Source organism: Lissotriton vulgaris, chromosome 2_1 (genome assembly GCF_964263255.1).
Source record: "Lissotriton vulgaris chromosome 2_1, aLisVul1.2, whole genome shotgun sequence".
NCBI lineage: Eukaryota > Metazoa > Chordata > Amphibia > Caudata > Salamandridae > Lissotriton > Lissotriton vulgaris.
This window is the reverse complement of record NC_141687.1, coordinates 229540592-229555484: the sequence shown is the minus strand read 5'-3', so window position 1 is coordinate 229555484 and position 14893 is coordinate 229540592. Positions and strand designations below refer to the sequence as shown.

The 14893-nt window shown below is 46.6% G+C and overlaps 1 protein-coding gene across 2 annotated transcripts in view; it reads right to left on the bottom strand.

The window, feature by feature from the left end:
- P2RX1 (purinergic receptor P2X 1) overlaps window positions 1-14893 on the bottom strand; it is a 574124-nt gene that overhangs the window by 223900 nt on the left and 335331 nt on the right. For both annotated transcript variants that reach the window (XM_086954809.1, XM_086954810.1), the window contains exon 4: window positions 8823-8892. In XM_086954809.1, the coding sequence (XP_086810935.1) occupies window positions 8823-8892 (70 nt within the window). The remainder of the gene's footprint in view (window positions 1-8822; window positions 8893-14893) is intronic.

Sequence of the window (14893 nt, the reverse complement as noted above, 5' to 3'; positions counted from 1 at the left end):
CGATTTCCTCGTCGACGCCGGTCCCGACGTCGACGGAGCTTTATCTTTCGATTTTTCCATCAGATGTTGTTTTTTCAGCGCCGAGCCCGGCGCTGAGGTCGATGGACGCTCTGACTTGCCTTTGGAGGGAGTTCTGGGTCTCTTTGAACTCTTCCTCTCTGTAGATCTTCCCCTCATGGATCTTTGGGCCAAACCATAGAGCCTGTTCCTCTCCCTGTCTTTTAAAGTTCTGTCAGACAGGTTTTGACAATGAGAACAGTCCTTTGGATCGTGATCTTCTGGCAAGCATAAAATACAGACCTCATGAGAGTCCGTTTTTGCCTTCTTGTGGCCACAAGAAGGGCAATCATCGAATAATGAAGGCATCCTGACAGGAAAACCTCCCAAAAATTCGACTGCTAAGCAGTTATTTACTTGACCCTGATGTAAAAAGTCAAAGTAAATCAAAAAAATGTTCTTTAGAAGCTTTTCTGACTGAAAAGGCAGAAAAAACTGTGGAGCTGTGTATCCAGGGTCCTTCCTGAAGGAGCCGGAAAGAACAACTGACCTAACTGTAACCCCTGAGGCATGATGGGAAGCTAGGGGCAGAGGTGCCTTAAAGGCACAGCGTCAGTTTTGGTACATGCAGCCACAGGGTTAGCTTTTCAGTCTTTTTAGACTGGGTATTTGCAATGCAGCCTGGGAGCTGTATATGCTTACAGTGTCTTATAAGAATTTCTGCTGTTTTCTAAGCATTAAAACAGTTTCTAAACAAGCATTGGTGTTGTTTATCATGTTTCTAATGCTAATACACATGTATGGTGGAAATTCTTCACAGCATATTCCAGCTCTACTGTTTTATTTGGCTGCAATTGCTTATTTTTATATATATATATTTATATATATATGTATATGTATATGTGGGGCACATATAATATATTGTTTCCGGGGTCCCGCGCATGGGCGGGAATATTCTAATGCTTATGACTATTGATGAGGATCCCCTGGAAGAGAAGTATTCATCTTCGGCAGACCCCTCTCTCTGTGACTCCATCTGGTGACCTGCCAAACCCAGACCCAGACCCCTCCTGGCAACCTACCACCATAACCTCAGAATAGTAATCAACAACCAACTCACCACGACCATCCAAGTGAATGCAGTCCCCATCTCCAGCTTTCACGCACTCAAGTTCTTCGAATGTCTCTCCACCAACACTCACAGAACCCTCATGGGAGCCCTCATCATCAACAAGCTGGACTACGGCAATGCTCTCAATGCTTGAATAAATGCTCCATTGACTAGAAAACTCCAAACCATACTCAGTGGCCAGGCTCACTCTTACCCTCCCACGTCACATTCACATTACCCCACATCTCAAAGAGCTCCACTAGTGCCCACACCACAAACGAGCTCTCTTCAACTTCTCACGCACACATTCAAAGGCTTACACAACATTGGACCATGCACCTCAACAAGCACCAACACTTTCACAAACCTACCAGACAGCTCCAGTCAGCTAGACTCATTTACGAACACACCCTGCATACGCAGAACCAGATCCAGTAGTCATAGTCTCCTATCTCGCTCCGATAGGCTGGAACGACTTGCCTCTGCACATCAGAGCTGACCTCTCAGTTCTTGAATTCTGCAAGCTGAAAACATGGCTCTTCACCTAACCTTGTCCCTTTCTCAGCCCATACAGCTTCTGTTTCAGTGCTAGGATACCCTCCTGGGTGACTTGCACACTGTACAATTCAATGTAACATAACATAGCATTTTCTGCAATTCTAAATTAGGGGAAGGAGCATGCTGGCTCTTAGGAATACAGAAACACCCACAGTCATACCTTTGTGGTTTTAAGAATCATTCCAGACAGCATTTCATTCTTAATATAGGCACATGTGGTTAACTTCAAAAAGGCTGCTATAAACTTGCAAAATAGATCTGTAAAACACCCAAACACCCTCATATTTCAGGGGCGTCAAGGGAAAGGGATTTCTGCAATCAGAAAAAACATATTCCTGATGAAAACAAAATGAATGTGCCAATGCCAAGTGGAAATTATTAAACATTTGGGGGGAGAGGGCGGAGTACTAAAGCTAGCATACAAATTGCTTAGCTTTCCTTGAGTGTCATGGGAACTTATTTCGAATCACAAATCAACATTTTCTCAGATCATAGGAGGAAAAATATGCTAAAAATATTTTACTACTTTTGAATATAGATTACTGAATCGACCATTTGTGCTTATTATTCCTCATTACATATATTCATTATTTATAACTATATTTTCAAATAGTTTCAATGTCCCTACTTTCTTTTTTTTAATCATGTGTTTATTTATATCAAGTCATCAATGCCATTTGTATTACAAATAGAAGAAACTGCAGAACTAAAGCGGCACAGCATGTTGCTCGTAACATAGCCATAAACATATTATTCTTTGGCATTGATATGTAATAGGTAGGAAAACGTGGAAGGGATTGTGCAGGGAAGGTGCCTACCTAAGTAGGAGAGGTGCCCATCTTTTAACTCTGTATGGAAGACTGAGGTCACGTTGTGCTCTCTATGGGGAAATATGATCCAGTCGTGAGTGGAGATATGCCCGTGAGGCATATCAGGGGCGGCTCTGGGCTCATGGTGGCCCTGGGCAGGGAGCATAGGTAGGGGGCCCCGGAAGAGGGGTTCCGGGCGGGGCGGAGCACGGAGGCCAGTGAAGAGGGGGGTCAGGGTGTTTGGAAGTGGAACAGAGCCAGAGGACACCAAATCCCTGCTGGGGCCACCACACAAATATGTATCCATCCTCAGAGGCAGTAGCGGTCGGCAGTAGGAGTTACTGCAGGGCGGTGACGTGGGCAGGGGAGGGGCACGCACTGCATCACCAAATGTGGTGCCGTGCGCACAACGAAATTCATTTTATTTATTTAAATGTTTATTTACCTGTAAAACTCAGTAATCCATACATTACTATCCCCCACCCTGCCCCTCCCCCTGCCCACGTCACCGCCCTGCAGTTACTCCTACTGCTGACCGCTACTGCTCAGAGGATTATTATATTAAGGATTATATTGGCGTGGTGGCCCCTGGGATTTGGTGGCTCTGTGCAGGTGCACAGCTTGCACATGCCTAAAGCCGCCATTGGGCATATCCACGCAATCCGGGATCCTCGTTCCTCATCTAGAGCATGACATGACATCACCTTGTGGTTTTTTCCTGTGCTTAGTTCCAGCACTTAATTGTTAACACCTGCAGTATGACAGTGTGCCACAAGGTGGTGATGTTTGTCTAATTTAATGCACAATAAATAGTCGAAGACCTGACACCCAAACCACTCTTACAGCATTGGGGGTCTGGAATAATCTGAACTGTCTCACTTGAAGAAGCGTGATGGTTAGTGGTGTTGGTACAGTCATTGGGAGTGCTTGCAGTGGTAATGGGTGGTGCACGCTGTAGTGGCCTCCTGACATTTATGTTTTTACAAATTAAGCACTGGTCAGTGCTTAATTTGTAAAAAGAAAAAAGAAAATATCAGTGGCAGGGCCCTCGTGAGGAGGCCACTGCAGCTTGAATGAATGAATGAATGTTGGATTTATAGAGCGCGTGGTTACCCTGGGGCGTCCCAGCTCTGTACCACTGGGGAACCCGTCCTGGCTTTCCCTGTGAGATGGTCCCTTTACTGGGTATCCCCAAGGTGCAGGCAGGCATCACCAGCGGTGATGGGGCCGGAGTGGAGATTAAGCAAGCTATTGCCCAGAGTTGCAGCATGGGACCCCATGGTTAGAATGGCACCGAGGAGAGATTTATCGGGCTTGCTGACATTGGTCCTGCACCCGGCGCGTCGAGAATTGAACCCTGGTCCCATGCCAACCTCTGCCTCCGGGTCTGCCGCCTCTAACCGTTGAGCCACACTTCTCCACTTGCGCCAACAACTGTTGTTGTGCTTATCTCTAACTTGGACAAACAGCACCACGATTGTGGCAGACTTTCATATGTGCCGGTGTTGACAACACCGGCACCGGAAACCACCGGCTTAAATTAGGCACCTGATGTCACCCTTTGACTAATATTTTGTCATTAAAAAAATGAGGCTCCTGTCCGTGGTTAAATGATTCAAAGGGGAGATCGTTTGTATAATGATGCCATTCCCTCCTCTATCCTCTGACAGTTCCCGACTGTCCTCTTTGGAAGTGCCTGAGCTCTGTCAACTTCTTTAGGAATGGTTTGAATGTTTTCCATGTGTGCACAAACTTTCAAATTGTTAGCTACAAGAGCTGTTAAGTTTTTCCATGGCGTCCGTGTGGCAGACCTTGGTCAGCAATATGCCTTTAAGGGAGGGGGGAAGGGGGGAGTTGCTTCCATTGTTGGGCCAATGTCAGACGCGCTGCTAACAGATGTGAGATGAGTTTGCCCCAGGGCAGGGCTGTGTTGAGGGTATATATCCTCCTCCCGGGGGAGCCCTCGGAGGATCAGTGCTGGGTCTACAGGGAAGGTCACTCCCTGTGGCTCACTGGTTAGAGGCGGCAGACCCGAGAGCAGAGGATGGCCCGGGACCAGGGTTCGATTCCCGGCGCGGCAGGTTTCTGGACCAGGGTCAGCGGACTCGATAATTCTCTCGCCTCGGTGCCCACTCTGATCAGCGATCACACTCGGCAACTCTGGGCATTAGCTTGCCTCATCTTCACTAACGGCCCCACCAGACTGCCGGGGATGCCTGGTCTCACCCTGGAGATACCCATTAAGGGACCATCTCTCAGGGAAGCCAGGAAGGGTTTCGCAGCGGTCGAAGCGCCTTGGGACCCTACGGGTAAGTAGTGCGCTATACAAAATGCCTATACATTGTGTCCTCTCTCATCTGGGCAGTGATGCCAGTCCCATTTATGACCGGGCAGGACCACAAAACAGGAGTCCCATACCCTGGTGGAGGCGATGTCTCCATCATATACCCGAGCTTCCGAACACAGTGAGGACTCTAACTGGTGTGAATCAAGCCCCTTCTTTCTTAACCACCTCAGTCTATCAACATCAGTTAAAAGTTATCGGTTTATTTCCCAGCTTTACATGTTCTAGTCATATTTAAGCAAATGTTTGCAGATTGCACCCGTCCAGCTTTCCAGGTATAGGCTGAATTTGCTGTCAGTACGAACATACGAATCCCCTCAAATAAGCTTGCAAAACCCACTCCTTGAAACCTTCTGGCAATTCGACACCCAACACGTGTTTCACATCCATAAGGAGCGAATTGTGGAGCGTTTCTTCTAATGCATCACATCAGTGTTTAAAACAGTATTTTACTTTCTTCCTTGTGTCATAAAAAAGCTATAAAAAGAAATACCAATGATTACCTCCCTAAAACACGGGGGGAAAAAGATGATTCATAACATCTGTAGTGCAACCTTCATTCGTTTTTTATTTGAAGACAAGCTGCCTGTTCGGTTTGGAGCGCACCCACACTCATAGCATTATTTCAAGTGAATTCTACACAAGGTTGTGGCTCGAAGCATAGTGTAATAAGATCCCACTAGAGGCAGACCATCTGAGATCGAGAATCCATGATGGAGCTTTGCACAAAGACCTACGGCCTCTGTTGGGTTGACCACCATTTTAGAAGGGTCCTGATGTGCCGATCTAAGCTACTTTCTATAGTTTGGTATCTATGTTTTTGCAAAATATGTTTGCAGTCTATGGACCAGTTTTACTAACATTTTATGCAGGGTTTGTGTCTCAAACGTTCCACAAACTGGTGCAAAGTAAAGAATTGGGATTGCTTTACAGTGAAAAACTTTTTTGACGCTGGAAAGTAGCCCTAAAGTTACATGAGGTTACACCTGCGTTGTGATACTTTTCATCAAAGAATCAAAGAGGTGTCCCAGGAGTAGTACATGGGCATTCCCATTCAACTAACCATGGGTTTTGATGCATAGCCCTATCTGCTAAAAAAGGTAGTCGGGCCTTTTCACACAAAAATTACACCTGAGGACGGTCCATTGTGGGACAAACATTTTCATTTCTCCAAACGTTTTCAACTTTACATGTGTGCGGTAAAGTAAAGCATACAAACAAATCTGGAAAGGTTTTAAGCGATGTCTAGAAATATACTTTTCTCCTGGAAGGGTACACTTCAAGTAGAAATCCTATGCTAGACATCACACGCTCCTCCTTGCACTATGGGGCAAGGGAGTGTGTGATGAGAAGCAGCCTGAAGTGAGCCAGTCGGGTGAGAGGAATAGCTTTGGTTGCTGTGCGGCACTACATGAAAAGTTAGTACATTTGGTCCTATATTCTCACGTAAAACCATTTCTGTGATGCTTCTTGTAGAAATCACAAATCTGTCATTCTTACCTTTCTTTTCAATCCACTTTATGTTAGACCTGGCATCCTCGGCATAGTTCTCCCCAATCTTTTTGCCTTCAATCCTCCTGTTTTGCTGACTTTGTTTTTGCTGGCTTTTAGGATCTGCACACTTTACCACCGATAACCAGTGCTAAATTGCTTGTGCTCTCACCTTAAAACATGGTAAAATTATCACCTACCAAATTAGCATATTTAATTGACTTATAGGTTCCCTAGTAACGTTGCACTATCTGTGCCTGGGGCCTTCAACATTAAATGGCACTAGAGGCCTGTAGCACTGGTTGTGCCACCCACTTAAGTAGCCCTTAAAACATGTATCAGACCTGCCATTGCAGCCTGTGTGTGTAGTTTTAAACTGCCATCTCAACCTAGCAAAAACAACTTTTTATCATGTCAAACTATTCTTTTTAATACATATGGGTCACCACTTAGGGTAGGTCCTAAACAACTCAGAGGGTAGGGTGAAATGTATTTAAAAAGTTGGACATTCACATTTTTGTTTTACGTGTTCTGGTAGTGACAAACTCTTAAATTCACATTTCTCTGCTGCAAGTTCAACATCTACCATAGAATAACATTGGAGTTACCTTATTATATTTAATATATAAGCTGTAATTTCCAAAAGGGACAATGTAGCTAGCTCATGTTTGGTGTCACTGGAATTGTAATGAAAAACCCTACCATATGGTAAAGGCGCATTTTGAAAATGGCAATTTTAAAGCATTGGTATTTTCCTGCCTTAGCCATTGAGTGCCTGCAGCATGTTTCTGGTTCACATGACTGGGTGTATTTGGCAGTTGTGCTTAGTGTATTCCTCCTAGACAGCCACACAAAATAGACAGCTTAAGTGTGCCTGGATGGGCCATCACTGGCAGGATGAGAAGGCAGAGCTGAGCACGGTCCGAATTACACTTGAACAGGTTGTGCCCTGCCTCTACACAAAGGGCTACATACCTCCTGTAGTTCATGCAGTGCTAGGACAGGAAAGGGAGTAAGCCTGTGGACCTCAAGGGAAAGCTATAGAAACCTCTACCACTTCAAAGAAAGCATCAAGTATAAATATTGAAGCTCCAACACAAACAATTCAGTACACTTCTGGACCTGTGGAGACTCTGCCTAGAAGAAGACCTGCTTTGTTGCTGTAATGACTGCCACTCTGCTGGAAATCTGCCCTTCGAAATCACCATCTTACTGGTCTGCTACCTTTCTGGATTGCTGCCCTCTTTCTCCAGCTTGAGCCAGAGGGATTTGGACCCATAACTCAACCCAGGACTCCCAGAGTGACTCTAAGGGAAGCCTGCTGGCCTCCAGTTCAGAACCACAGAGACATAACAGGCACACAACCATCTGCAGCAGTGCCCATGTCGAGCTGGAGCAAGCTTCTGAATCCTAAGTGGTGCCACTCAGGTCCTGGGCCCTTGCTGTGACCTCAGAGAGGCTCCATTTAAGATTGTGGGCTCTTCATGACTGCAAACAGGCCCATTGGTGCCAAAACCTTGTTACTCGCATAGCTTGTCAATGGGAAGTTCTGTCAGCTCTACCGTCCGTGCTACAGAATTGACCGCTCAGAGAGAGTGCCACTGCAAAGCAGCGGCCTGACTGTTCGCAACAAGGGTATCCTTGCGTTACAACGACTGTCCGCGATGCCCGGCCTAATCTTTGCACTACATTGACAACCATCTGCAGAGCTTCTCTGCTCCTTGCATCCCCCACCACTGTGAACGAAATTCTTTGCAATGACTACATTTTCAGCAGGGCAAATTGGTCCCTGCATCTGACCCGCACTCGATTGCGGTCAACCTGAACTTGTGGCTTATTCCGTATCTCGCCGGACCAGACAACTGCGAGTGGCACTTTGGGCTTTTTGGCGCTATTTTCACTTAAATTCTTTAAGAATTCTTAGCTACGGTTCTACTGATTGGATGTTATGTTGTTTTGGTTTTGTTTTAGTTATAACATTTTGTTCCATTTATCTAAATTGATGTGGGATTTTTTTTGTGCTGTATTTTAACTTTATTACTATTTGAAGTGCTGCATTCATACTTTATGCATTGCTGCTAAGCCTGACTGCTCTGTGAAAAGATTCCAAAGGGCTGAGCACAGGTTAATTAGCGGTTTGATCGTGCCTCACCCTTACAAGGACTTTGGTTGCTGTTTCAGTAAGGTGTCTCCACCCTCAACCAGTAACTCACTTTCTCACACTACAAACTAGTGCTAACTCATGAAATATGCTAAAAGGAGGGATATCTGAGTATTGGGGGAAGGAGGGTAGGATTGTATAAATCCTGGTGTACTGGGGATAGATTGAGCAATTTGCAAAGAATACTCAAAACAGCACATACAAAAAAAATAGCAAACAAAAAATTAAACGACCCATCTGGCAATCTACGTAAAATGAAAATACATTTTCTTTATTATCTTGTTGAATATCAAAGATATATTTATATTTGGAATGATTGGGAATGCAAGGGTCTTGACAAGTTGAGGTTACCATTTCCTTGTCGACTGGACTCCCCTTGGAAACAGTCTGTATCTTTTGTACACAGGCCTGCATCTGGAAGCTGCAATAAGAAAGAAAGTCGTTCAGTCATCAGGATAGGTAGACAGATTTTTGATGCCCCAGGCAAAGTAATACTTTGCACCGCCTCCCCAATCACAGGGGCAACAATTGCGGTGGACGCAGTTCCAAGTCTTTCTTTACCCTACAATTGATCCTGAAAAACAGATCCTATATTAGCTTTCTTTGTAATTCTTTCCCAAACCCTCCTATTGGAAAGACCTACTTCCAAAACTCTGTTCACTTTCATGCACATGTAACTATGAACTAATGCACTCAAGGCTGTCTTCAGGCAGACTGGGGAACCAAAAGCAGTGTTGTCAAAAATGCTCAAACTAGTTCTGTTCCCTTCGTCTCCTCATGTAATCTCTCTTTTTCATCCATCCATCCATTATCTCTCACTCTTTCTACCTCTCCTTCCCGTCTTTCTCTCTTTCCCCTCTCTGATTGCTTTCTCTCTACCTTCCCCATCCTGTGTTTAATTCGTAAAATAATGATTGCTGGTGCCCAAAGCTCTGCTCAGAAGCCCATTGCTGGTGCTTTTAAATGTTGGTGAACTGAATACCAAGACTGCGTAGTGTTTAATCCACCTCAGGCCTCTTTAATCCACTATCAGCCACTCGCTGCCAATTTATCTCACTCTTGCAGGTTCCTGCTTTCTCCCTTTAAGGCCATTTTCCCATCTTCTCATCCTCCAGTTTTTCCCCTCCTGCACTCAGTAAATATCTAATGCAGAAAAATAAGTGTTTGTCCCCATAACTGAGTGCTGGCGGGCCCCTCTAGCAACCCAAGCTCAAATTAAGCACTGTTCCCTTCCTTCCCTGTCTTTCTGTCTCTCTGGAAGCCCTCCCATGTCTGCTGCTATTAAGCTTGGGTGTCTGGAGAAAGTGAGAGGCATCAGGAACAGCCCTGGGCTTCCAAAACCGGCCTCCACCGGCTCCACCCCACTGGTGAAATGCACCGTGGAATAGAAGGTCAGCCCGTCCCTGTTTCCAGCACTTAGGCATCCTTGTGCATTCTTCCCTTCCTCAAAGCTCAATCAAGAGAACAGTCAATAACAGGATTCCAGCGACAATCAGTGACTCTCAGCACAGCTCTTGGTTTTCAGCTCAGCATTTCCTACTCTCCAGAGATGCTATGAAACCTGCCAAATTAGGCAGGGGCCCACAGTTATCTACCTCTTCATACTTATAGCACAACAAATGTATTTGTAATGTGAACAGTCGCTCATTGACTGTCTGGCGCTGAATAACAGATGTTTCTTGCTACTCAACGCAATAGTGTCAACCTTGGACGGAAGAAAGGCTGAGGGGTACTGCCAGGATTGACATTTGCAACCATTGGAGTAACAAAACATAATGGGCCCTCCCCTTCAGACTCACACATCTCACAGACACTCACAGGCCTGGGCTCAAAGGGACCCTTTCAAGGTGGAGTCCCTGCACCAGAGGGTCTGTAGTGGCCTGTGCTACGCATGTCCTTGTGACCATGGGGTCAAAATGCAGTGGCTGCATTAGTTCCCTGAGCTACCATACCCAGTCTTCTGGGGCATGTTATGTTTATCAAGATGTCTATGTATCCATTTGGTAAATTAGGTCAGAATATGCGGTCTATATATCATCATTAGGTGACGACAGGTCCAGGTTTTACCTTTGAACACAGAGAGCTGCATGCTCTTTTTACAGATGGATGAAAGTAGGACATTCAGTTATATGGGCCTTATTTTGACTGTGGCAGTCTCAGAGTGGGCCGCCACACCGCTGCCCTGCTCCTAGACCGCCAAACTAAAGCGCCCACCAGAGTACAACTTTTAAAGTCTCTGGTGGGCAGTAGTTTGACAGTCCCACAGTGCCACCTTTGAAAAAGGTGCTGTAATAGGAGCGTCAAAGACAGTGTCTGCAGGGCATGGGCAGCCAAGTCTATGCCCTTCAGTAACTGGGGTGCATGCATACGGAGGACACAATTTGTGTCCCCCTCCAGGCACCCTATGGTGCAGAGTCAACGGGGGGCCCTGCAGGGCCCCCTTTTTTTGCTCACCACCATACTTTTCATGGCAGGTTCATCATCATGAAGACTGTTGTGAGGAAAGTAGTAATATGCTTGGCTTAATACCAGTTATAGGAATGACAGGAGAAAACCCATATACCACGTTGGGATGGGTGTATCATGTAGACAAAAACAATTCCCAACTGGTATCATGTAGAGACAGTTTCAATTGTGTATGCCATGGGCATTACAAAGAACAGAAACAAGGAGTCAAATGATTCAGGAAAAAGTGGTATTATTCACCAAGAAAACAAATTTTTCTTTCATATGAAATTACAGTTAGGAACAGCACTGTAAAGATCAGATCTTATAACAACCCGGTGGCACTTGATGCAAGGTGCTATATACAGTTTAGTGAGGTGAGTGTGCAAGTGCTTTAAAAACAGCATAGACGACGCATTAAACAAAGTATATACTTCAGGTAAAACTCCACAACACAAGTTACAGTCACTTGGAAGAACAATTATTCCTTGTGGGAGCTTTAAGCGCGGGATGCGTCATATGATTCAGGCTGTGTGGTCGACGGCGTTTCGATCCCCTTTAGTCGGGATCCTCATCAGGACAGGGTTGTTGATGGGTACAGCGAAGGTGGCCAGGCAGGAATGCGTGGCTGGCGGCACTTCGAAGTAATTTTGATCGAGTGCTGATCGCGGTTCTAAGTAGGACTGCTCGCGTGGTGTTGGCTGCGTCTGAAAATTCAGGGCAACAGAAGGCAATGGCTCATCTGGCGTCTCACGGCAGTGAATGCTGGAGCTTAATACCAGCCTCACACTGTTGCAAGACTGACAGGGATAGCTGATACCTGTTGGCAGCAGTGGTTCTGTGGCGGTCTGACCGGCGTAGTCAGAATATGCAGGTGAACCACCAGTCTGGCCGTCAATAGTCTGCCACCACGACTACTGCAGTCCAACGGACCTGCCATAGTCGTAATAAGGCCCTAACCAATGGCAGCTCTTATGGCCTGAGATGTTTGGTGGGACATTAGAATTTTGTTATGCTAATAGGTAAGATTTTGAGGTCACTGAGGTAGAGTCTATTTACCCAACCACCCGCTAAATAGTACAAAATATCTGCTACTTACCAGTGGCCGGCAAATTAGTACATAATCTCTGCTGTTTAGCCGGCCATGAATTAAGAAGTAGAGATGATGTACAATTTGACCAGTGATCAGAATAGACCACAGCTGAGCTGCAGTCAGGTTTGGCGGCCCACGAGGCTAGATTGTCTCATTTTCAGCAGAAATTGGAGGTCTTGTCAGCTAAAGCGAAGGGTCCCGAGGGTCTCTACCATCTTAACAATGTATGATTGGTGGGAGTGTCAGAGATGGCAGAGGAACCCAGCCAGAGCTGTTTGTGGAGCAGTGGCTGGCCTCAGAGGTACTGGGGGATGAGGTGCTGACATGGGTCTCCGTGGAAAGGGCACACAAGGTTCTGGGGAGGTCCCTGGGTGCGCCTAGTCCTATTGTGGCTCACTTGCTCAACTTCAGAGATCAAGACAAGATTTTGCAACTGATTTGCTCTCACATGCCTTTGAGGAATGAGAATAGCCCAGTGAGCATTAATCTGGACTACACCACGCTGGTTCAGCGCCAGCAGGAAACTTTCCTGCCAGTCAAAAGGCACTTGCAGCACCTTAACCTCAAATATGCCCTGCTGTTTCCGGCTTGCCTCAGAGTCACTGCTAATAGTGCTACTCACTTCTTTACTGAGGGGAAAGATGTTTGGAACTGATTAGAATGGCAGGGGCATCTGATGCTACAGGACCGTAGATTTTACCAGTTCTTGATCGACAAACCAAGCAGTTACGGCGGTGTCCACGTAAGAGACCCAGGGCAACACCCACCAAAGTTGAGGAACAGACGGAAAGGGAGAAGGTGATAACAGAGCTGCAGCAGGGCATATTGCAGCCTTCCAGGAACTGGTGAGAACTCCTAGGCAGTGATATCGACACGTCTTTATGGAAATTGATGCAGTAAAAAGTGGGCACAGAGGAATCGGACCTTCCAGGGTCATCCCATGATGGCTGACAAGATTGTCTTAGGTGCCCCTGCCAGGGATGCTAAAGGATGGACTGTGTCCGGGAGAGGGCAGGTGGCCCGTGATCAGGAAAATGGAGTTCGATTTGAGCCAAACCAGCTGGCTGAGCACATAAGGCCCCTCCTCGTACGTGTTAGAGACAATAGCAAGCAAAACATAAAGTTGGGAGGGCAACAGGTGCCTCGAGCGCAGGGGAAGCCAGTAGTTGTATACTTACGGCACAAGGCAAAAGTGAGGGTGGTGAGGGGGGACAGTTGACAGGAGCCGCGGTGGTTGAAGCTGGTAGTGAAGTACCCAGGTGGCTAGACAGGGTTGGGCGGGTCCTTTCATGGAACATGAATGGGTTGGGGAATAAACTGAGGAGCAGGAAGGTCCTCTACCCCTTGATGCGGCACTCCCTGGATTTGATTCTGTTGCAGGAAACATACTTATAGCGTTCCCATTGTGACTTTCTAGGAAGGAGAAGGTACAAGACTTTGCCTCATTTGGGCTAATGTGCTGGAGTCAGGGGGGTGGGAATTCTGGTCCAGAGATCTACCCCCTTTCAAGTTACAATAACATGAGCAGATCCTTTGGGTTGTTGGGTGGCTGTGGGGGGTATCTGAAATGGGGAGACTCTGATTATGGCCTCCTCGTATCTGCCTTCAAATCTACAGGGACAGGGCTTAGAGGGATAGGGAAAATGAATTACTGAATGTCCAGAGGCAATGGAGGTGATTGGGAGGTCCTCAATTTGAAACTAAATGGAGCGATATATCGCATGGTGAACAAGGGGGGGAGACCCAGAAACAATTCACACCTCTGCTCTGCTCTTCTTTGGGGGCCATGGGACTGGAGGACCTATGGCAGGCCACACACCCAGGGGATAAACAGTTCTCCCAGGCAGCCAATGTATACCACTCATTTGCGTAGCTTGATTATTTCCTGGTGCTGGGGGACGCAATGTCACAGATATAGAAACATGTGCTACCTGCCAAGGGGGTTTTTGAACCATTTCCCAATCTCCGCAGAATTATCGACGCCCCGAACTCGAACCAGACCTGGTTGGCACCTGGACCATTGGGAGCTGACTGACTGGTATACCAGGTGCACTCTTGTGGAGATGACTAGCAGGTTATATTAAGAGAATGATGGCTTGGTGAACTCAGGTTTAGTACTATGGGAGGTCTATGAGACTGTGGCGATAGCCATATGGTAGAGTATGTGGCAGGGAAAAAGCGAGAGAGACTACGCATGGTGGAGGAATTGGAGCAGGAGATGACGGAGGGGGAGGCCGCTTATGCAGCACGGCCGGAAATGGGGCAAACATGGACACTAGCCTGCCTGAGGGAGGAATACAGAAGTATAGTCCACCAGGAGGTGAGGGCATTATACAGGTCAAGACAAAGTAGACATTATGAGATTGGGTACAAGGCGAGAAAGATACTGGCGTGGTTGACTAAAATGGAAGCATGCCAAAAATGGATTGGGGCAGTCCTCACACAGCACGTGGACCTGACAGAACCGCTGGTAGTTATAACTCAGACTTTCACACAATATTTACAGTGGTTGATATCGGGATGGGGACCCAACAAGGTTGCCCTCTTTCGCTGCTAATGTTCACGGTGGTAATAGAGGCGCTGACAAGCTGGTTTTGGCGGGATGTGTTGATGTGGGGCCTATGCTGGTATGGTGATTGGGAGGCTGTCATCTCACTTAATGCTGATGATGTCCCAAGATGGCTTTACGATACAGGGAGGTTGGTGACATTCCTGGAGCAGACCACCTTGATGATCAGAGCCTGGAAATGTGCGATGCTGAAACTGGGCTGTATGGGTAGAATGACGTTGGAGACACCGTGGGATTCAAGAAGGCTGGCGGAGCTTCGAGGGGTGTCAAGATACCTTCTCTAGGATACAAATGAAACTGCTGCACTAGGGCCTG